Source organism: Cervus canadensis, chromosome 6 (genome assembly GCF_019320065.1).
Source record: "Cervus canadensis isolate Bull #8, Minnesota chromosome 6, ASM1932006v1, whole genome shotgun sequence".
NCBI lineage: Eukaryota > Metazoa > Chordata > Mammalia > Artiodactyla > Cervidae > Cervus > Cervus canadensis.
Window position 1 is genome coordinate 38,466,045 of NC_057391.1, and position 23,547 is coordinate 38,489,591.

The 23,547-nt window shown below is 51.9% G+C and overlaps 1 protein-coding gene across 2 annotated transcripts; it reads right to left on the reverse strand.

Annotated features, from left to right (window-relative positions):
* Positions 1-5,996: 5,996 nt before the first annotated feature.
* On the reverse strand, positions 5,997-22,124 carry PLA2G4F (phospholipase A2 group IVF). 2 transcript variants are annotated; one of them, XM_043472925.1, is made up of 20 exons: positions 21,974-22,124; positions 19,987-20,059; positions 19,247-19,383; positions 19,029-19,157; positions 18,561-18,601; positions 18,305-18,347; positions 17,773-17,839; positions 15,355-15,521; positions 15,155-15,259; positions 14,925-14,962; positions 14,598-14,733; positions 12,853-12,989; positions 12,410-12,632; positions 11,565-11,679; positions 11,202-11,339; positions 11,003-11,110; positions 9,828-10,022; positions 9,391-9,557; positions 8,689-8,875; positions 5,997-8,396 (listed from the first exon to the last, which is right to left on the reverse strand). In XM_043472925.1, exons 1-20 carry the CDS (start codon positions 22,082-22,084, stop codon positions 8,176-8,178), a joined length of 2,538 nt encoding a protein of 845 aa, XP_043328860.1. In that variant the 5' UTR covers positions 22,085-22,124; the 3' UTR covers positions 5,997-8,175. The 2 variants fall into 2 exon arrangements, with proteins under 2 accessions (XP_043328860.1, XP_043328859.1); XM_043472924.1 differs by having other exon boundaries at positions 19,247-19,437.
* Between the last annotated feature and the right edge of the window lie 1,423 nt (positions 22,125-23,547).

Sequence of the window (23,547 nt, forward strand, 5' to 3'; positions counted from 1 at the left end):
CTTGGGACGGGGGGCAGGTGGGGGGAAAGGAGAGGAGGTTAGGAGCACGTCACAGAAACCCCCATGAGGCCTCTAGGTTGGGCAGAGTCTGGCCTTCATGTTTGGAACTGGAAATACCCATAGGCTAGTCCCCATGTGAGAATCCATGGGGTTCATTGCTATTTATCTTCCTTTCCCAGAAATGAGAAGAAAGTCGCCAGTTCTATGCTCCATCATTATAATCATGCACTGACACCCATTTGCCCATCTCTTACTTCATTACGCTCTGTGGGTAACACTCCGTCCTAGTGGAATCCAACTCTTGGACCACTTGGCACCTGCACTCACTTTAACTCCGTGACCAGGAACCTCAGGTGGGTCCTTGTGTTACCCAGCAGGCCTAGTCTATGTCCCTGGTCCATTTCCTCTGCCACTCCAATAACTCAGTCATCCTTTCTCCACTATCTATAAACCTCTAAAACCTCCAGACTCTCAGCTGATAACCTCAATTCCTATTTCACTGAGAAATAGAAGCAATTAGAAATAAATTCACCAAGTTCAAGCAACCATTTACAACCACGCCATGTCCCCAGCCTTCCCTTCTGCAGCTAGGAGCCAGTTAGTTGTCCATCTCTGATCTAAAGCCAAACCACTGACTCATCCACTAGGTCCCATCCTCTTTCCCCTACTCAAGGACATTGGTCTAGAAATTTTTCTTTCTCCCTCCTGCATTCTCTACTCTTCCTCTCTTGGATCATACCCATGAATGACTACACATGCAATAATTCTTCACTCTCCAAGCAAAAACTCTTTTGCGCCCCTCCCCCCCAATCACATCCCTTTAGCTACTTACCCATTTCTCTGTTCTTCTACACTGCTTAGCCCCTCAAGAGCTTTACCTACACTGTCTCCAATTTTTCTCCTCCAATTTCCTTGAACCAGTCGGGTTTCTCTCTCACTGCTCTACCAAACTGCTGTTGTCCAGGCCCCCAGTCAGCACCCATGGCTAGTCCAGTGATGAATTCTCAGTCCTCACCTCACTCGACCTCTCAACAGCATGTGACACAGGTGATGGAGCTCTTCTTGAAATGCTTTCATCCCTGGCTTCCTGGACACCACACTAACCTGGTATTTCTGCTACCGCACCAGCCTGCTCCCTCTCAGTCACCCTTGCTGCTTCTTTCCACCTTCCTGACTTCTCAAAACCTGTGGCATCAGTTCACACAGCCAACAGGTTCTAGAAGAGTCCCGGACATGCAGCTTGCTCTCCAGCTGCTATTTCTTCCCACCTACCCCATTCCTGCAGCCTTGGGCTCTCCCAGTCTACAGTAGGGTACTTCTAGCTGCTAAAGGGTGATGTTCTCTGGGGCAGCTGGATACACCAGGACTTTAGGCTGGTACAGGCTTGGCAGCAGGTCCCTGGCCACACTGTCTGTAGTGAAAGGGGATCTTAGGTCTTGGACCCCCACGCTGCCTCTTATTCCTGGATTTCCTGGGGTCAGCCTGATCCCACAGCAAGCCTTCTCTAATGGGAAGCTGTTTGTCTAGACACAGCTCAGGACTAGATTCCTGAAGCTGGGCCTAGTCTGGGAATGAGAGACCCCTATCTGTGTCCAGATAGGGACCCCGTCACATGCAGGTCCCCTCGGGAGCTGGCACATGGGACATCAGGAGGGACCCGAGAAAGCAGACTGCATGTAGTGTCTTGCTCAGAGGAAGGCACAGGTGAAGAAAGTGGGGTGATGAGAGAGGCATCTAGGCTAATGTCCATCAGGGGCTTCCTCTGGGCATGAAACTGCAGGTACACCTGGGAACCACACGCCAGTCTTGCAAAATCAAGGAAAGGGGCCTGTGTGAAGGCTTTGTCCTCAGTGTTAATTCCAGCAGGTGACACAAGAATGCCATAGATGAGGAAGGCCAGGTGTTCCCTTAAGCCTGCACTTCCCACCCTTCATGTTACAATACTCCTCAACAGTGATGTCATTTGCCTGGCGCAGAAGGGTAAATGGACCGGTCTTCAGGGAGCTGAAGGAAGTGGCTAAGAGGGCTGCTAACTCCCCAGGCCCTGACAGCCACCTTGAGGACTGAGGAACTCGATGTCTCATTCAGGAACCTCAGAGAACCGCAGCCACTGGCTGGCTCGCCCTGCCCTTAACTGCTGGCTGTCTCTGCTCTCCCCTTCCCACCCCTCCACCCCGGCTCCAGCTCACTCCAAGCCCAGCTCTAGCCAGAGAGACCTGCTCCCTGGGTGGTGGCAGCAGCAACCCCACAGGGATGGGGCCTCGAATCTGCCCAGCTCAGCAAGGCAAGGACCTGAGAGGACATCAGGGCTCCACCCTTGGGTGGCTTCCACGCTGAGGGCTTTTTCTTCACCTCTTGGATGTCAGCCAGCACCACCAGGAACTCCTGCTACAGCTGATAAAACAGAGAAAGCACACACGTGTGTGCGTTCAGGAACACATGAAGATGGACCGCCTTCTCCCGGGCAGGGAAGGAAGAAGAAGAAGAGGAAGATTCATGGAGCAAAGACAAGGGATGAGTCCTGGCAATTGTCCCCAGATGGCTAGATCCTCCCCCCAGCCTAAGGGAGGGTTGGGGCTGGGAACAGGTCACTCTGGTCAGCATCACCAGCCTTACCTCCAGCCATGTGGCAACAGCAAGTCCAGGTCTGAGCTAGGTTGCTCTGAATGTACCTGGCAGGGTGTGGGGAGCAATGAGGACCGAGTCATTTAGGACCAGCCAAGAGACCACTTCTCTGCAGCGCAGAGTGATTAGCACCTCTTAGAAAAGAGCAATCAGCAGTGCTGCGAGCAGACAGCCTTCCAGCTGCTGTGCTCAGCATATCACACACCTCATCTCATTTCACCCTCACGGCGCCTTGTAAGTGGCCCGTGAGAACCTTAGTGAGGCCGGCAACTCTCAGACCAAGAGGTTCCTTACCCTTTTGTGTGTCAGAGCTGACTGGTCCTATGGAAGTGATGGACGTCACCTCAGATTGATGGTGCCTTTGGGGACTAAAAAATACCATGGAGATCAAAAAATAAACTCAGGTATTATTCATAGAATAGAACTTTATGCAATAATAACACTTAACTTTTAAATTTTTATTTATTTTTAATTGGAGGATAATTGCTTTACAATGTGCTGGTTTCTGCCATACATCGACATGAATCAGCTCTAAGTATACACATGTCCCCCTCTTCTTGAACCTCCCTCCCATCTTCTATCCCATCCCACCCCTCTAGGTTGTAACAGAGCCCTGGTTTGAGCTCCCTGTATCATGCAGCAAATTCCCACCGCCTATCTATTTTACATATGGTAATGTATACGTTTCAATGCTACTCTCTCAATTTGTCTCACCCTTTCCTTCCCACACTGTGTCCACAAGTCTGTTCTCTATGTCAACATCTCCATTGCTTCCCTGAAAATAGAATATCTAACTTTTTATTTTTTAGGATGTACAATTGCTGATTTAACCTAAATTTTTTCTTAAAAAAAAAAAAAAAACAAATTCAGAAAATTTACTGGGTAACCGAAAATTGTTAATTTTTAAAAAAATGCTGGGGAGTGATCTCAGCCTGTCCTCTGTCTTTCATCTTGAAACTGGAATTCTCCATTGTAATATTTTACATATCCCTTGCAACACCAAACCCGTCAGATATAAACATAGATTAATAAACTCATAACGTCTCTTCAAGGCTCCGCTGGTCAGTCTGTAGAACTGCATCTTTCCCACCTCCTCCCTGAGTCCCACACTGCCACCTGAAGGCCACCATTGCCATTGCATGGCCAGTGACCTGACCAAGAGCCATCACAGCTGGGAGCTTGTACATAAAACCCTCTTAGCGATGAAATGACAACCAAGAATTACCAAATATATAAAGAAGGCAAAGCCCATGAAGGGTAGGCAACAGAGATTCTGCCCCAAGGAAACTGTTCACATAACAATCAGAAAACTTCCATCAAATGTACATATTAACACCATCTGAGGTAAGTGGTCAAGCATTTCCATGCAATGAAAACAGGTAGTTTCATAAGATCCTATTTGGGAATTTAAGCAGGGAAATGTGACAGTCAAAAATTAAACCCATCCCCCAGAAGATGGATAGAGGAGCAGACTGTCCACAGGTGGAGAACGTATTTATGAACCAAAAAATCATGCAAAGAAAAGTTCCAGAATGCCACACAAATGAAAAAATTGAGTGTATAAAAGGAAGTTTAGGGATACGGAGGATCCATTCATACATTTCAGTATCCATTTAATAGGAATCCAGAAAGAGAGAATGAAGAGGAGTAGTGTTTTAATAAAATTGGTAGAAAATTTCTTAGAGCTTCAAAAAGACATGAATCTCAAACTAGGAAAGAGCTTGCTCATGTTTTCAAGTTGTAACTTTAGAAAAATCATAGTGAAACTTTTGAAAATTAAAGACAAAGAGAAAACCCTAAAAGCTAGGTAAAGATAAATTACCTACAATGGGATGAGAATGCATTTGACATCAAGCTGCCCAGCAGCAATATCCAACACAAGGAAAATAAAAATCTGAGTAAATGTAAATCTGAACCAAGAATTCTTCCCTCCTCTAGACTGTTATAAGTCAGGGCAAGAAAAGCCAAGTCTAGATATATCAGGACTCAGAAGATTTATATTCCACAGATCCTCCACTATCAGTTCAGTTCAGTTCAGTCGCTCAGTCATGTCCAACTCTTTGTGACCCCATGGACTGCAGCACACCAGACCTCCCTGTCCATCACCACTCCTGGAGTTTACTCAAACTCATGTCCATTGAGTTGGTGATGTCATCCAATCATCTCATCCTCTGTCATCCCATTCTCCTCCCACGTTCAATCTTTCCCAGCATCGGAGTCTTTTCAAATGAGTCAGTCCTTTGCATCAGGTGGCCAAAGGATTGGAGTTTCAGCTTCAGCATCAGTCCTTCCGATGAATATTTAGGACTGATTTCCTTTAGGATGGACTGTTTGGATCTCCTTGTTGTCCAAGGGACCCTCAAGAGTCTTCTCCAACAACACAGTTCAAAAGCATCAGTTCTTCAGCGCTCAACTTTCTTTATAGTCCAACTCTCACATCCATACATGACTACTGGAAAAACCATAGCTTTGACTAGATGGACCTTTGTAGGCAAAGTAATGTCTCTGCTTTTTAATAAGCTGTCTAGGTTGGTCATAGTTTTTCTCCCAAGGAGCAAGCCTCTTTTAATTTCATGGCTGCAGTCACCATCTGCAGTGATTTTGGAGCCCAGAAAAATAAAGTCTGTCACTGTTTCCACTATTTCCCCATCTATTTCCCATGAAGTGATGGGACCAGACGCCATGATTTTAGTTTTCTGAATGTTGAGCCTTAAGCCAACTTTTTTACTCTCCTCTTTCACTTTCATCAAGAGGCTCTTTTGTTCTTCTTCACTTTCTGCCATAAGGGTGGTGTCATCTGCATATCTGAGGTTACTGATATTTCTCCCAGCAATCTTTATTCTAGCTTGTGCTTCCTCCAGCCCAGCATTTCTCAAGATGTACTCTGCATTTAAGTTAAATAAGCAGGGTGACAATATACAGCCTTGATGTACTCCTTTCCCGATTTGGAACCAGTCAGAACAAGACCCAGTTTCCCCCTTAGTCAGTCTCTCCCATCCAGAAGCTTCCATAAGCCTTTTATCCTTCTCCATCAAAGGGCAGACAGACTGAAAACCACAATCACAGAAAACTAGCCAATCTGATCACATGGACCACAGTCCTGTCTAACTCAGTGAAACTATGAGCCATGCCGTGTAGGGCCACCCAAGACGGACGGGTCATGATGGAGAGATCTGACAAAACGTGGTCCACTGGAGAAGGGAATGGCAAACCACTTCAGTATTCTTGCCTTGAGAACCCCACGAACAGTATGAAAAGGCAAAAGGATAGGACACTGAACGATGAACTCCTCCACTATAGAACTATTCAATTTTGCACTCCAACAAAAAGAAAGATAAAACCAAAAGAAAGACAGGAGGTCAAAGGAGAAAGTCATAAAAGATGTGTAAACACCAGCTCATCAGATGGCCTATCTGAGAAGCAATGGTCTCTAGGGAGGGGGCAGGAGAGACTCAAGCTGCCCCACCCCACACCAGCAAAAAACACTGGCCCTTTTGAGGCCCAGCTCCCCCAGCCCTCCTGGTTCCCATCCAGCTAGAGGCTCAGATCCCAGGCCAGGCTAGGGACACACACTGGGATCTAGACACCTTCCTCCCAGCTGGAAACCAGAACTAGGGTCTTCTTCCCAGAGTCGGGACAGATGAGGCTTTGTCACATAGGTTCCCTGATTAAAAGAGGAATAGTGACTTGGGCCATGGACAGCATGTATGTGTGATTGAGGGAGAGAGAGAGAAGGGAAGAGAGAGAGACAGATCTAGGCAGAGGCGATACCCAAAGTGAGCACTCCTGGCAGCAGGGGAGTGTTGAATGAGCAGTGAGTACACTAAGTCCCCAGCGTACAAACCAGTTCCATTCCGAGAACATGTTTGTAAGTCCAATTTGTACACTAAATCCAACAGAGTTAGCCTAAGATATCCATCTAACACAATTGGCTATATAGTACTGTACTGTAATAGGTTTATAATACTTTTCACACAAATAATACATAAAAAACATAAAAAATAAAGGAAACCTTTTTAATCTTACAATACAGTACCTTAAATAGTACATGACAAAAGCTGGCATACAGAGGTGGGCATTGAGTGAACAGGCAAAAAGAGTTACTGACTGGATGAGGAAAAGGAGGTGGGAGATGCTTGAGGGATGGTCAGCACTAGGAGATGGAAGGCAAGCTGCAGTTTCACTAGGGCCTGATGCTGATGGAACGCACATTTATATCTTTGAAAGTTCACAACTTGAAGGTTCAAGTGTCGGGGACTTACTGTATGGCAGCTGGACCATGGAAGGGCCCCAGGCAGTTCAGCGTTGGGTGGGGCAGCGGGAGGAGAAAGAGGCTACAGAGGCCCTGGCCAGAGGGAGAGGGCCCGAAGACCCCCACACCAAGCCCAGTCATTGCGGATCTCCTCTCCACAGACCGGAAATCTGCCAATGCTGGAGAGGCTTCGGATGTTTGGAGGGTCCCTTGTGGGTCAGAAGAAATGATAAGCAGAGGAAGAGGGAAGTAGATGGCCCAGATGGCAGGACACACCTGTGAAAAAGGCGGGAACCCAGGCTCTGAGTTCCCAGCTAGGCTCTCTCTACCCCTGCCCATCCCTAGCAGCTGACAGGCACTCAAAGGCCAGCGCCACTGGGAACACACACACACATGCATTCATGTTTGCTCTGCGCCAATAAATGGATATGCCCTCTAGACATACTCATTTAACTTCTGGGAATGGTGAGGCTATTTGCTCAAGGTAGCAAAAGTACACCTGATAAGAGGATGTGACCCAAGTTTAAAGAACAAAGATGGGTAATTAGCATGGGGAACCTCCAGCTGGAGCCCAGCCAGGAGGGGAGATCATCCCACAGCCTTCAGGAGGCTGAGCACAGAAGGGTGGGGAGCCATGAGGCAGGCAGGGGAGGCCAGAGGTGAAGAGGAATTAACAGGCGGGACCTTGGGGTTAGTGACCCAGATGGGCAACCGATGTAGTCCCCCTTTATCCTGGATGCCTTTAGCATGCAGGTGCAGTGGGGAGTGGAGGGATGGTCAGGGCTGGGGCTGTTTGCAGGAAATGTGGATTGGATGGACACATCTTTGCTTCTGGTATCAGCTCAGGGCAGTAGCCTGCACTCAGCTCTCACAGCGCCCCTTCTGTTGAGGGTCTGAAGACCTGGTCCCTCTGAAGTCCTTCTGTGTTTGGCGTGGGCCCTGGGCCATGACGGTCGCCTGAGTCCCTTCACACACTCCAGTGTCAGATGAGAACTGCTCATGTCTGCCACATACCCCTTCCCCAACACACTACCTCCTCCCAGAAACAGGGGAAAGGGGACCCAAGTCCACACACCCCCAGAGACACACCACCTCCTCTGGAAACACAGGGGAGAAGGAACCCCAAAAAGTCCAGGCTGCACCCTGGAGGAATATCCCCAGGGCCTGGGGACCTCAGTGCAGGTTCCAAAGAGATGAGAAGCAGAAGCCCTGCAGGGTCCGCTGCCCCTCCCCCTACCCAGCCCTGGTCTGGAGCCCAGGATCCCTCCTCTGTCCCAGTCCCCCAGCTCCAGCCTGGGTCAGCCTCCAGTCCTATCCCCAGTCTGTCGCCGGTCGAGAGCCAGCTGGAGGGCCTTGCGCACAGTCTCCGCATTGTTCAGGACGTTGTATCGACTCAGGGCCACCAGCTGCTCAAACTCTTGGGGCTCGTAGGTGAAGTTCATCATGCCATAGGGAGTGTCTGGCCCGTTGATGACAAAGTCCCCACCAGCCTTCTCCTCAGCCGTTTTTCGCTCCACACCTGTGACGGGACATGGAGAGAGGCTGGGCTAGGGTACTCTGTGGCTAGGAGTTGCCAATTCAAAAGCCCACCTCCCCAGGACATCCAGCTGGTTCCATGGGTTCTGCTTGGGCCCCCATCTCAGCGCTCTCCCCCTCCAGAAGGAGCCGGGCCAATGTGCATGCTGAGTCCCGGAAGGAGAGGCCAGCTGGGGCCTCCAAGAGGAAGGCTTTCATACATCATCCTGGGGACAGCACCCTCCTCACCAGCCCAGGGTTCTGTGGACCAGACCCAGACCCCAGGCTCCCCTCACCTGGGGCCAGGTGTGTGCGGAAGGTACGGTTGACCAGGGGGAAGTGCAGTATGATGGGTGAGCTTGGGTCCTCAGCCTTGGCAAAGAGGTAGCACTCGTGGGGTTCCTTCATGTCCTCCGGGGACACCTCAATCCTGGGGAAGGAGATGCCTCGGTCCAGGCAGTACTTCTCTGTCATCTGTAAGACCTGAGTAGGGATGCTGACTTGTGCACTTCTGACCCTACCTGAGGCTCCCTGGACTCACACAGGCCCAGGCTTCTACGCCAGCTCTGCCTCCCACCAGCCAAGTGACTTCAGGCAACACAAACAGATCCCACCTCCAAAACCCCACATGGCTGGAGGGAGCCGCTGACTGAGACCCCCTGGGGGGGCCCTGCTGGCTCTGTGGTTACCACTGTAACCAAGGGACAGCAGACCTAGACTTAGGCCCAGACAGGAGCAAGGAATCCACCAGAAACAGCACAGTCCAGAACAGCAGTCTTCTCTTCGCCCAGATAAAGGCTCCTGAGGACTCTCTTTGGCCTCCTCTCCTGACTCCCACTCTCCCCCATCACCTTCCAGATGGGGAGACCAGAACTCCTAACGGTTCACAAGGTGCTCACCCACAGCTCAGAACCCAGGCCCTTCTCAATGGGTGATCCCTCAATGCCCAGCCAGGCTGCTGTAGCAAAGACCCATCCCCCACCCGCCCTGCACCTTACCTCAAAAGGGGCATGCAGGGAATAGTCGAAGGACAGAATGAGGTCCACAGCTCTCTGTGGCTGCAGGCTCAGCGGGAATGGGGAGTTGATGGCAAAGCCTCCATCCACCAAGTTTAGACAGTCCCGCATGGGAGTGAGCTCGTTGGGGAAGGCGTCTGGATGCAAATCTGCACAAAGATATGCTCGTGCTCTGCAGCACCCCTCTTCTCTTCGCCCCTCTCTGTCGAGAGCTCTCCTCCTGTCTCTGACAGCCACAGGGTCTCCCATCTCAGCTCCCAGCCCTGCCTCTCAGCACAGTCATCACAGTTCTTCCCCCGCCGGCCTCCCAGCGCAGCCGGAGCTCCACCCCAACTCCCATCATGGTCAAAAGGCAGAACTGGCCTCAGTGAGCCACAGGCACAGGCAGTAGGTGGGACCCTGCCCAGAGCAGCACCCACCTTTCCAGGCCACAAATTCCCTGCCAGACACATAGTCCTTGTGCAGGAGGAGGCCCCGGGTGAAGTTGGAGTTCTCAGCTGAGGTCAGCCGGGAGGTGCATATGTCCTGTACAACCTGATAGAAGGGTCCCTGAGGGGTGAAGAGCCTGGTTCTCAGGTGCGCTGGATCGTGAAGCTGGAGCTCTTGGCAGTCATCTAGGTGGAGGTGGGAGGGTGAAATTCAGTGAGAAGTGGTGCCCCCCCTTTGCCCAGTGGTCCTTATGCTTCATAGAAGCCCACTTCATCTCCCCATACCCCTCCTCTTCCCCAACCCCAACTCCCAGGCCTCTGACCACTGCTTCCCAAACTTAAATGACTTTCTTTCATGGTCCCCATATTTTGAACGTTGCCTATGACATAGCATGTATTAAATACCACCTACCCTTAAAGCTGCATAGGCAACTTCCAGTTAGAATTTCACCCATTAAACACCTGCTGAGCAATTATCACGTGTCATGCTGGCCACTGTGCTGGGCACAGGATTGCAGAGGTGGACAGGCCTGGCCCTGGCCCTCCAAGGCTCACAGCATACCAGGGGAGAGTCACGTAAAGAGGTCATAATGGTGACAATGCCCTAGGGTCAGGACCACATGGGATGTGCGTACGGTTCTACTGGAATTTGGCGGTCAGACCCTCGATCAATCTGGGGGGACGGAGTGGAACAGAGATGCCTCCTGACAAAATAATGTCTGAGCTGAACTTTTAGAACAGGGCAAAAGTTACCCAGGGAAGAAAGGCGGGAAAGGTATTCTACGTAGCAGGAAGCTCATGGGCCATTTAAGGAGTGGGCTGAAGGGGAGCCCTGAGGTGGGTGGGCAGAGGATCAGCCAGCTGCCCAGTAGCCCCAGATTGATCTAATTGAAGCTCAAATGGAGAATTAAAGGCATAGGCTTATCACAGAGCACTCACAGCTCCCACTCCATTTTCTGACATGGGTCCCCCATCCTCCAGCCTCTCTGTAGACCTCTGGGCATCCAGAGACCCTAAGCCAGAAGATATCTTCTCAGTACATCTCTGAACTGAATGGGACATCCAAGTCCTTTGCCCTCATTCCTTAGGCCTCTGCCAGGGTCCTATTGCTGGGAAGAGGTATTGGGGGCTGGAGGTGGGCTTGGTTGGGGGATCTCTGCTCTCACCTGTGATTTTCACACTGTCTCTACACCAGTCTAGGAAGCTGAGGCCCCGGCCAGCGGTCTTCAGGAAGATCTCATCCAGGCTGGCTGCAAAGGCGCTGCCCCACATACCTAGGGAAAAAGGCAAGGCCCCAGGCCTTCACAACCCCTCCACCCACTTCACGGAGCCTGCCCTGTCCCCAGCCCTCGCACCTAGACGTACCCTGCAGGTAGCAGATCCGGGACTCGGGCCGGAGCTGCAGCAGTCGCCCCATGAAGAAGTCTGAGCCAAAGAGCTCGGTGGGAACATACGCTCCATACTTGGGGAAGCCGACCTCATGGGGGGTGAACTCACACCACTCTGGGAGCCAAAGTGAAGGGAATGTCGCCAGGGGCTTCTGACCAGGAGCCCATGGTTCCCCACCACCCTTGTGCCTGAGCAGGAATATTTGCCTTGTCCAGAGCAGGATGCAGCAGGTCCACTGTGCTGCTCCAAGGCACCCACCTGTACCCTGAAAACCCTGGCCTCTTACACCCGCCCCCACCATTGCCTCTACCTGCTCCCTAGGTCCCCACACCCTGGCACCTGCAAAGCCCTCCCCACTGACGTTGCTGCGGACGTTGACGCTGCTGTAGATGGGGTAAGGGTTCTGGCCCTGGCTGACTGCCTCCTTCTGGTCAGACAGCTTGGCAGGATTTTCCTGGTCAGGAAAGAAGGGAGACCACTTGGCCTTTTGGGAGTTCCCTTCCCACAGCCCCGTGCCACCCTGCGTGGTGTGGTGTGCCCCCAAGACTTCGGTTGCTAAGGGCTGCAATCTAGAGACAGCTCTGGAGAGGACAGGCTTTGGGCTGCAGCAGAGCAGAGGCCACTGTGGGCTTTGTGCAGCCCCAGGGCCTTTGGGAACACCCTCTCCCTTTCTTCCCATTCAAGAAAGCATATCAGAACCCAAGGGAGTCAAGCGACATTTTTAAAGGAATAACTGAAAATCCAATCTACTTTCTTTTAAAAAGTAAATCACTAGAAAACATGTATTCTTTTCTTAGAAATAAGATATCACTTTCACAACTAACAGCCACACACCAGTGGGCCAGGACCCATAGGTCTCCAGGGTCCTAAGAACTTCACTTAGCTCTCATCTCATTTCCTAGTGCCTGCTGGGTCTGCAGTTCCCGGAGAAGACACCAGGTGAAGTGCATCATGCCTGTTTGGCCAGTGGGCTGGAGTGGCATTCTTCCTCATCAGCAGGTTGGAATCCTTTGGTGCACTTTCAAAGCAGACCCGAACTAGGGCTTGACAACTCACCAACCACAACCAGCATCTCTGGCAGTGAGGCCTAAGCACTAAGGTTTTGGAAAGCTTTAGTGGAACTAAGTGCTGATGGGGTAAGGTGGACTGGAGCCACGTTCATTCATTACCGACTCATCTCTTACCTCCTGGTACAGGAAATATTCAACGAGAAGGCCCCAGAGGTCAACGAGGGAACTACGGTGGCCGCTGCTTTCCCGGATCCCCAGTTCCTGGGCGTAGTACTGCAGGCGCTCCGTGGACACTGCCCCCATCTTACTGCTGCACACTCGAGCCTGGGCATGCTCAATGGGGCCCTGCAAGGCCACCTGGGACCAGGCTGGGTCCTTGTAGAGTGTGGAGATGCACCTGGGTATGGAGGGAATTAGGGACAGGGAGGCACAGCAAGAGGATAGAGAGATGCAGGTGTCTGTGAGTCACCCCTCCTCCCCCATCCGTTGCTCTGACCTGCACCACCTACTCAGAGGGCCCTGTGGACAGAGTCCTGGGCCTCCTCACCAGATCACCAGGTCACACTCCTGCCCCTTCAGAGCTCTCCTTTATTTTGTCCTGCCCCTACCTCACTTACCAGGTGGACCCAGAGACGCCGCTCAGGTAGGTCACAGTGTCCAAGAGGCCGAGCTCCTGTAGCCCAGCCAGGCTGCCATACAAAGAAGACATGGCTCGGGTTCCACCTCCGGAGCCCAGCACGGCTACCACCGGCACCTGGGCACAATGAGAGTCATGATAACTTCTACTCCCACTGTTGCTCATCTGCTATTTCTCAGCCTATCAGACACTGGTCTAAGAGTCTTGTGTTATCTCACAGAATCTTCAAAGCAACCCAATGGCATCCCCACTTTACAGATGAGGAAACTTAGGCTCAGGGTGTTTAGATACTGTGTCCACACTCATACCCATAGTAAGTACTAGGCTCTCAAACTGATGCAGTAGAGCCTCAGAGATGGCTCTTAACATTATACCAGGAAAGTATGTACCTGGGAGGTGTATTGGATTTGCTCAAAACAGTGAAATCCAGGTTTCTCAACCTTGGCACTGTTGGTGATTTTGGACCAGATCATTCTTTGTTGTAAGGAACTTATTCTGTGTGTTATAGGACGTTGAGCAACATTTCTGGCCATTACCCAACAGACACCAGTAGCATCCCCCTCTCCTCCCCCAGTGGTGGTGACAAATGTCCCCTAGATGGGTGGGGCATGAAGTTACCCCCAGCTGAGAACAAGAAGTGAAGCGACAAACGCCAGCATGCAGCTTGGACCTGCCCCAGACACAAGAGGTGCCCAGATGTCTTTTTAGGATCAGAGGGGCCAGGTGGGATCAGACTAGAAACTTTTTGGCTCCTCAAATTTTCCAGGAAGGTCTGCTTCATTCCACCCCAGGCTTCTGGTTCCTTTCCCTGTTTTTCCTTCCTTCTCCTGTCTTGAAAAAAATGCTCTGTGGCCACATCCCAACAAGGTCACTGTGCCTTCAGAGGGCTAGAGGAGGCAGAGTGCCTGTTAGCAGGCCTGTGCCCTTTCTACCCTCTGCCCACAGAATGGAGACCAGGTGCAGGGCAGGCATTACCAAACCAGAAGTCTAGGCTGGCTCAGCTGGTCAGCACCAGGCACAGGAGGAAGCCACTGCTTGTTCCCGATTTACCCCAGGTCTCCCCCTCAGCACTGCCTTTCCCCCTGCCTCCCAGACACAGGCTCCCATGGAGCCTCCACTTCCAAATCTCTTTGTCTACTCTTAAAGACTGCATTGTGTCCTTGCCCCTGCAGCCTCCCGCGAACATGGGCGGGAGGCCAATAAGGAGGTAATATAGATTGTGTGAGGTGATAAGGGTGGGACCTTCATCCCATAGGACTGGTGTCCTTGTAAGAAGAGGAAGGGAGAGAGACTCCCCCAAACCCTTGCACATGCATGGGGGAAAGGCCATGTGAGGGCCCAGCCAGAAGGTGGCCGTCTACAGTCAGCAAGAGCAGCCTCATCAGATGCTAACCCTGATGGCTCCTTGATCTTGAACTTCCAGCCTCCAGGCTAGATAATAAATGTCCATTTTTTGAGCCACCAGTCTGGGGTGTTCTGTTATAGCAGCTGGAGCAGACTAATAGAGCCCCCTCAGCTGAGGCTGCTCAGCCCGCATTATGTATGGGGTCCTGACTGTCCCGAGCATGCCCGTCAGCTCAGGCAAACAGGCTGGCTGCCTTCCTCCACTGGTCCCCACGCTTCCTCAACGCTTCCTGTCACCTCCTAGCCACACAGTCAGTCCTCTCAAGGAAGAAGTTGGATTTGGTCCCAGCCACTCTGGGGCCCAGCTCATCCATTCCATACCTGGCTACTGTCGGGAGCCTGGCTCAACCCCAAAGCTTGCTGAAGGGCCTTGGACACGAGCCGCTTCCTCTTCTCCAGAAACTCCTTCTCCCCATCACAGAGGTCGAAGCCAAGACGCAGGTCAAGGTCCCCAGAGCTGCCTCAGATGAGGTTGGGGGTTGGGTACTGGGTGACGGTTCACTGGAGGAGAGCCTCCAGCCAAACCCATTTTCACAGGAGCAGACAGATGCACACTCCAGGGGACCCCTCAGGAAGACCCCATGGGAACCAGACACCCCCAACCTCCAGCTGAGCTGAGTCAGCAGAATAGCACCCCCACTGCCTCACCTCATCTCTGCCTTCACACTCATGGCCACCTCCTGGCCCTGGAAGAGACAACAGCCCATCACCAGAGCACTGAGTGGGACTCACAGCACTGGTTGCTCTGGTGACTCTGGCCCGGATGTGGACATTGTGACTGAGCTCCAGGCTGGCCTTATCTTGACCTCCTCCCCCTGACCCTTTTTGGTGGTGACAGAGCAGGCAGGGATCCCTCAGGCACCTGGACAGGGCCTTACCTCCCCCAGGGCCACGACACACTGCTGCTCCTGGCCTAGGGCCAGAGAGGAGAGCAGGATGCCAGGCTTGCTGGTCTGAGCCTCCTCCTTGGCCCTCGGGTCACCCTGTGGAGAAGAAAACACTCAGAGGAGAGGGAAAGGGGCCTTGTCCAGACTGGACTGATTCTGTCATTTGCTCCTTCCAAGGCCACGTCACTCACCTGGACCATGAGCTTCTCTCCTGGGTCCACCTCCAGCCTGGAGCTGAGTACTGGGTTCACATGGAAGGTGAACGTGGCTGGGACGCCCGTCTCCATGGGAGGCTGCAAGGGCAAGAGCTGGGGCTTCTCGTAGGCTCCAGGCACTGCCAGCTGAATCTGCCTAGGGCCTGAGAGCAGAGCGTCCAGGTGAGTGCCGGGTGAGGGGGTGAGCGTGGGGTGTGTGTGGCTCATGATGGTGGCACCCCAGCTGCAACTCCCCTTTTCTTCCCCTTGGAAATGTCAGCTCGTCACCCTGCTCACTCTCTGACACCGTGTTCCACAGGCAAGGTATCACGAAAGACACTCAGGGTCCTATAACCTGTCCTGGTCAGAACTGGGAGCTGTTGTTGAGCGAAGAGCTCCTGCTCAGGGCTTATGGGGCTGATGATTTTGAGTTTATTGTATTAAGTATATAACACAAGTGCATGCTAAGTTACTTCAGTCGTGTCCGACTCTTTTGCAACCTCATGGACTGTAGCCCACCAGACTCCTCTCTCCATGGATTTCTCCAGGAAAGGATACTGGAGTGGGTTGCCAATTCCTTCTCCAAGGAATCTTCCTGACTCAGGGATTGATCCCAGGTCTCTACGTGTCCTGCATTGGCAGGTGACTTCTTTACCACTAGTGCCACCTCGGAAGCCTGGTATAAAACATGTATTTTTTAATATATATATAGGATTGTATTATAATGCTGCTGCTGCTGCCAAGTCGCTTCAATCATGTCCGACTCTGTGCGACCCCATAGACAGCAGCCCACCAGGCTCCACCGTCCCTGGGATTCTCCAGGCAAGAGTACTGGAGTGGGTTGCTATTGCCTTCTCCGTATATTATAATGATCCTATATTAATTATTATATTAATTACCAGTTTTCAACAGGTACTTCCCCTCTGGTGCCCTATTCAAGCCCTGTGCTGACTGCCTTGGGGCAGGTTTGTGGCCAGAGAGAAAGCAAGTAAGCTGCACATTGTTTCCGAAGCATAAGACCTTGTGAGAACAGAGAGGGTTTGCAGGGGAGGTAGAAGGAGGACGTGGATTTGTGGCACAGAGAGGACAGGCTTGGGGAAGCAGAGAAGAGCTGGCCCTGCCTGGGTGAGGCCAGCCTGGGAGGAGGCAGGAAGAGGCCTGGGGGCCCAGGAGCAGCAGGGCCTGCCCTTGACTCTGCAGCTTTCTGGACAGCAAGCAAGACCCCAGACAGAAAGAGCTACAAATGACACCCACAAAGAGGGGACCAGACAGACCCACAAAAGAGCCCCAGATCCCAAACACTCAGAAGCAGAGGTCCAAATGGAATCCCTTTCCCTATATGCCTTCTTTGGCACCAAATGAGACCTGGAACTTGACATGAGCAGGGGTGGAAGGAAATTTAAAAATAAGTGATACTTCTACTTACACCACAGTTTTCAGGCTGAGACTAATATGGACTATTCATAGAAAGAAACAATAAAAGCTGTGGTGGGGGGAGCAAATAGGTCTGGGTGTCACAGACCTGGGCCTGGATCTGCTCCATCACTTATTGATTGTGTGACTTTAAGCAAACTTCTTCTTTGAGCCTCTGTCTCATGAATTAAAAGAGAGTAACGACTGTACCTATTTTACGAGGTTGTTCTGAGGGTTCAAAAATAAAACACTATAAAATGCTTAGCCCAGTGCCTGACTCATAGAAAGTGCCCGATGTTACCTGGGTAGCACTTGGCCCGGAGGCCCAGACTCCCAGCATCAGAGTGACCTTAGCTGCCACACAGCCTCCACTCCCCTCCCACACCTGGGCCCCCTCCTGAGTGCCTGCCTTCCGCGACAGACCGCAATGGCCCCAGTTCTTCACTTCTGGAGGTCTCTTTGTCACATGACCTCAATTCCTTCCACTAAAGAAGCCGCTGTATTCCTCACCCTCCAACTTAGAGTCAGCCTTGTGCTTGTTTTGGCTAACAAAATGTTAGTGAGTGGCGGTGATGTAACCAAAGACTCGAAAAGCTCTTGCTCATCTGGACTTGCTCTCTTACACCTCTGCAGATGTCTTCAACATATGCCCGGGCTTGTCCGCTGGTCACAGCAGGTAGACGAGGGACATGGGAGCCAAGCCAGGTCACCCCACCAAGCCCAACCTAGATCAGCCCTGCCCCAGCTGACCTCCAGATGTGTCTGCCACTGAGATTTTGTGGGTATTTTTTGTACATCAGTAGTCGAACTGATACAGCCACTGTGCTAGAATACTTCCAGAGACAGAAATTCACTACTTTCAGAGGCAATCCATTTCATCCTCGGTCAGCTTTAAGCAATGAAAAATTAAGAATTTTCTGCCTAAGACCCATCTTCTTGAAACCAGCAGCCTCCAACCCCCCAGGAGAGAAGGCAAGACCCCAGGCCCCTGGCCAGACTCACCGTGCTCTAGACATGGGGCTGTCCCATCGCCCCCGAGGGTGCCCTGGATTCTCAAACATGGCTGAACCTGAGGAAAGCAGAGGGCTGTGGGAGCCAGGGCATCCTTGGGGCCCTGAACAGGGCCTGAACCAGGAGAGAGGGAGGGAGGGCTCTCTGGGGAAAGGTTGAGCTGACATCCTTCCCAGGGCCTGTGCCTTTATGAGCAAGAGTTTTCTGTCATAGACCCCTCCCAGGACTCAGAGGCAGTCCCCTGGAAGGAAAGGGGAAGGAGAGGAGGGGCCCTGGCCAGTGGCTCCTTGGCAGTCTCAGAACCCAGGGGCCTGAGTGAGCAGAGTGCTGTGCCCAGGAGGGAAGGCTGGCTTCTGGGCTATTCCCTCAGGTGGAGGCAAGGTGCCCCCTTGTCCTTGGAGATGCATCCCCCGCATGTCACCCCTTGAGTGCCCTTCAGGCAAGTGGGCATGATGGGCTCAGTCTGGACTCCTCAAAGCCCCCCCAAGCCCTGAAGATCCCCCAACTGGTCTCCCCTACTCACCACCAGGACCCCATTAGTGATGACTTCAGACGCGGGCACCTGGCTGCAAGGGACACATGAATCCCTCAAGATGGCTGTTATTATAATAATGTAACCAAAGCAGTTGAAGAACTTGGGAAGCAGGGCAGGTTTGGGGTTAGAGTGGGTGTCAGGATCAGGACCTCCCCTCTTAGACCAGGTCAGTGCAGGACCTAGTGATTGGGAGCTGGTAGGATCTCAGCATAAATGGGAGGGTACGGGCTCCACTGGAACTCACCTCTTCTCCAAAACAAATTCCACCTGCAGCTCGTGTGAATCCTACATGGAGGGAGCAAGGGAGCACCAGTTTTCGAAGTACTCCCACAGTTTCAGGACCTTCCCTCCACCCCCGATCCTACTCAGCTCCAGGGACTAGAAGGGAGACCACTGTCGTGGCTGCTCATGGGCCCAGGATGGGGTAGCGGCATCGCCACCAGGAGCTCCATCCATTCAAGGCTGTGGGCAGGTATGTTCTAGACACTGAGGATTAATGACTGACAGAGACACAGAGCCCGTGCCCTCAAGGAGCCCACATGTTGGCTTCACTCAGGGAAGGCGTGTTTGCAGGAAGGCTTTGTGGGACCAGGGCTGCAGGATGGAGGACATTTGTCCTGGAGGTCTGGCCCATGCTGACCGGGAGACCCCTGTGCCCACTGCCTCGTCTTCTCAGGCTGAGCCCACTGCAGGCGCAGGTGGGGCAGCTCACCTGCTGGCTGAGGGGGAAGGTGTGTCTGTGTGGTTGGCCTGGCTTGAGGCTCCTCAGATCAAAGAGCAGCAGGGAGAGCTGGTCATTCTCCAGGATGTCCTTGTCATAGAGGGTGAGCTCCAGGACATTCTGGGGACAGTGTCGAAAGGGGGGACCTGAGACGGGGCAGGAGGCAAGCATCTGGGAAGAGACCTCCCCCTCCGCAGTCCAGCCCCCACCTTCACAACACCATGGATCCGGTAGTGGAAGGTCTCGTTCCACTCGGGGTCCCTGCAGTTGGCCACCACCCTGGTCCGGGCGGGGCTGGGGGATGCTGAGGGCAGCCACAGTTGCACATAGCAGTCAGCTTTGGACACTGTAGGTAGGATGGACAGGTCCTCAGCCTCTAGCTTATGACTGGAAAGGTTGCCTGGAAGAAGTTGGGGCTGGGTGGGAAGGGCAGAGAGGGGAGGGGAGGCTGCCCATGGAGCAGGCTGGGGTAGGGAGATGGGGAGAGCCCATGTCTTCGACTTTTGAGTCCATCTCCACCAGGGAGACTCCTCCCATTGAAAAGGATGGAAATTCTGTGGTGACCAGTTGAAGAGATTATGTGACAGCACAGCCCATGAGGTAATTCCCAGAAACAGCCTGATCCAGAGAACGAGCTCTAAGCTCCCCCCCAATGTGAGCCTTGCAATGGAAACCCCTAGAGATCAGACAGTGACTTCTGGCAGCGGCAGGCCTCATGTGCTCACCCAGGCTGGCACTGCTCCATGCGCCAGATTCAGGAAGGAGTCAGTGGTCTGCATATTCCCCTCCCCTCCAGCTCCTGCCTGCCTGGCCCTTGGGCTCCCTCACCAGACAGACCTCCATCCACTAGACTCTAAATACACATGTGCACTTCTGACCAGCCCCTGTTGAGCTCTGGGGAGGCCCCAGGGAGAGGAAGGGAGAAAGCGTGGCATTAGGGGAGACTCACGCAGGTCTGTGCCCTGGATATTTTTGGCTCTCAGCACCTTCACCTGGAGGTCATAGTAGGGGTGGGTCTCCCGCTGAAAGGACAGAAAGACTCGGTTCCAGGAAGCCAGCTGTGGGGCCTGACTTCCCTGCCATGGGGCCCACCTCGGGTTTCCCTCGTCCCATCACAGAGTGTCAGGCAGCCTGGCCCAGGGTCACTGATGTCCCTGCGCCAGGAACCCAGGAGGCCTTGGCAGGTGAAGCACTGGGAGCTGAGCACATTGGTGATGAATGTGACCTTGAAATCAGTCGGGCCAGGATCAAATCAAAGCTGCACTGTGGACTAGCTAAATGACCTTGTAACTTCATTTCCCTGTCTCTAAGGTGGGTGTTAAGATGATAATCTCCCCACTCCAGTACTCTTGCCTGGAAAATCCCATGGATGGGATTTTGGTAGTCTGGGATTTTGGGATTTGGGAGTCTGGTAGGCTGCAGTCCAGGGGGTCGCTAAGAGTCAGACACGACTGAGCGGCTTCACTTTCACTTTTCACTTTCATGCATTGGAGAAGGAAGTGGCAACCCACTCTAGTGTTCTTGCCTGGAGAATCCCAGGGACGGGGGAGCCTGGTGGGCTGCCATCTGTGGGGTCGCACAGAGTCAGACACGACTGACGTGACTTAGCAGCAGCAGCAGCAAACATCAGTTTCACAGACTACATTTGTATAAACTGTAATGAAATACTATCTAAGTAGTTTCTTGTTCAGATTGACCCTGTACAGTACAGAAAATACAGTATATAGAAATGCCTAAATATGAATTAATGAATCAATAGGAAAAATTTATAATAGTGACCTGAAGAATAGAAATATGTAGTTAAATTTGCCTTACTTACAAAATTACTGAGATCTGTAGTTAAAAATGAAACAGAGTACTTTTACCAGTACCGTTATTATTTATGACCATGTGACTATCTACTAAATTCATTAAGTATCCATGTTTCAGATAAGAGCTGTACTTTATTTGCATGTTTGGAGCCTAAATGTCCTTTCAGAAAACTAGCATGGTATATGTTCTATAGTTAATGAAAGCCTACAGGTCATAATCAGTATTTCCTCCTCACAGGTCAAGAACACTCAAAAACATATTGATTTAAAAAATGAGTAAGAGGATATCTCCAGATGTTTAGTTTCTATTCACAAACTCAGTATAAATGAATCATCTCATTCTGTCTGTAGATATGAAGTAGTTAATAACAAGTTTGTAAATGTATAAAAATGATTCCTGGCATATAAAAAAAAAAAAAAGATGATAATCTCACAGGGTTATAGTGAGTTTTAAATGAGAAATCATACAAAGTGCCCAGCATAAGTACTTAATACATTAACTAATTATGTTTAGTAATTATGTTTATTGTGCACCACAAACGTGCAGCTCTCCTGACTATAGTACCGCTGCTATAGCTGAACAGCTGAAGTGAAACCTCAAGTAAGGTGTTTAGGAGATTATCAAAAGAAAAAACTGTGATGAGCTGCACCCACCAGCTCCTGACAAAGGCTAAAAGATGGTCGAAGACGGGGCAGGCAGGTGAAGGGAAACCTAGAGTCATGCAGCTGGTACTGGTCTGACAAGTCGCTAAGGAGACGGCAGGTTGGGCTCAGGAGAGCAGACTGCAGCCTCCCAGGGGTGAGACTGTCTCCTCCAGACCCCAGCGAGCCCCTCACTCTCACCACCCCCTCAACCACCAACCCCCCAACTCTACCGCCAGGCTAACCCAACCAGCTGCCAAGTGTCACACATCACCTCGCCCTCCACTTCCTAACTGGGTGGGATTATTTTTAAGATTATTGTTTGGCCAGATTCTCTAAACTCTACCAGGTAATCTGGAGTGAATTGGTCCTGGCCCAGATCCAAATGCATTCCCAGGGTTGGCCCCAGTCTCCACAGCAGACTGGGCTCCCGCTCCCAGAACTTCTCCTGTCCACACCCCTGGGGAAGATCAGATACTTTACCCGCCACTGCCTCCACTGAGGTCCCCTCTTCTCTCGCTTCTGTAGCTGCACCACACCCAGGAGGGGCAGCCCCTTGCTTGCCAGCCACCTGGGCCAGAGCGCCCAGAGCATGGCCAGGCAGCCCAATTCCTGGCAGGAAACCCTGCCTGCACTCTGGCCACACTGGCTGCTGGCTCAGGTCTGACAGGTAACTGGGGTGGGGAGGGTGGAGCTGGCCGCTCCACTGAGCACTCTCAACTGGGGCTGGAGGTGGGGTTTGACATGCTCCAGGAAGTGCCTGGAGCCCAGTTTCCTCTGTCAGGAGGGACTTCAGATCCTTTCCAAGAGGATGCAGAATGGGCACTCTGGTTCCCAGTCCCAGCCCCTGGTTTTCAGGGGGCTGCTTATGGAAAATAAGACGCCTGAGGCCTAGCCCCAGATGATTTGATTTAGTGGGTATGGATAGAACCCAGGTGTTTGTATTTCCAACAAGCCTTTGAGATGATGCCAACACATGTGGTCCAGGGAAGAGCAGCCAGAAAGTGTTGTATTAGGGGCCTAGTCTCCCCCAAACTACCAGAAAATCCTAAAACCAACACCTTTCAAGTCCCACCTTCCCCAAGACTCTTAAGCAGAAACTTGGAAATCTCTGGTGTCCAGTGTTTCATCTGAACTCAAAGGTATTTCTAATCTCTCAAGGTCTCCCTCACTTGTTCTTCAAATCCTGAGGGAGCACTGCCCTAGGCCCTGGTCCAAAGGTGAAGAGGGCCCAACGTCATCCTGAAGAAATTCAGACTCCTGATTGCCCGTGGCTTCTGCCCAGGGGCTCTTCTTGAATCAGTGGAAATGCCTGGATGGTCCAGGGACAGAAGTAGGCATATGGCCAGGTGGTATGGATAAGGGCAGGCCAAAACCGGTCCGCTTGTCCTTAAGCTACTGGAGATAAAGGCGTCAGAGTCCCCTCTGACCATTGTGAGCCTGAGGCTGCAGATGGTGTGTGATGTCCCCCTTTCCGTGGACCACAACCATGTGTCCAAGATAGGCACTGTTCCTGGAAGAAAGGCTCTCTAGGGCAGTGAGTTGTTGAGAGATACATTTCTTTTCCTCAACCAAGACCCAGTCATCTCCACTCTCTTTCCTATGGCCCAAGTTGGAGAGTGAAAAAATGACATTCCAAATGAAGTGATTCAACTCCAAAATGAAACCCACAGGCAAGTGCAGACCAGAAACTCCCAGAACTGCTGTTGGCCAGGTCCCAAAGGGGAGTGCCTGTTTTTGCTCAATTTGGAGCATGAGGTCAAGAACCTATGCTGGGATCTCAGAAATGGTGTCCCACCTTCTTGGTGATCTGTACACAGCAGGGGAGATCGAAGGGGGCAGGGGCATGGAGCTAGCTGGGGGCAGAGTCAGCCAGGCCTGGCGTCCAGGGCTCCTGACAGATTGTTTTCTAGGCTGTACCTCACCCTCTCCTGGAAGCCATCAGTCCCATGCCTCAACAAAGTCAAACCTCTTAGTCCCAGATGTTTTTCATTTCCAGAGAGAACTCAGGATGGCCAGAGATGGCTCTTGAGGACACAGAAAGAACAGACCGCTGT

Excerpts from the sequence above, each read along its gene's own strand:
- PLA2G4F (XM_043472924.1), bottom strand. The coding sequence starts at position 22,084 with ATGCTCTGGGCGCTCTGGCCCAGGTGGCTGGCAAGCAAGGGGCTGCCC. Across the intron at positions 15,260-15,354 it reads GAGAGAAGCTCATGGTCCAG|GGTGACCCGAGGGCCAAGGA; the intron begins GTGAGTGACGTG and ends TCTTCTCCACAG. Across the intron at positions 14,734-14,924 it reads AGTGTGAAGGCAGAGATGAG|CTCTGGGGACCTTGACCTGC; the intron begins GTGAGGCAGTGG and ends CATCTGAGGCAG.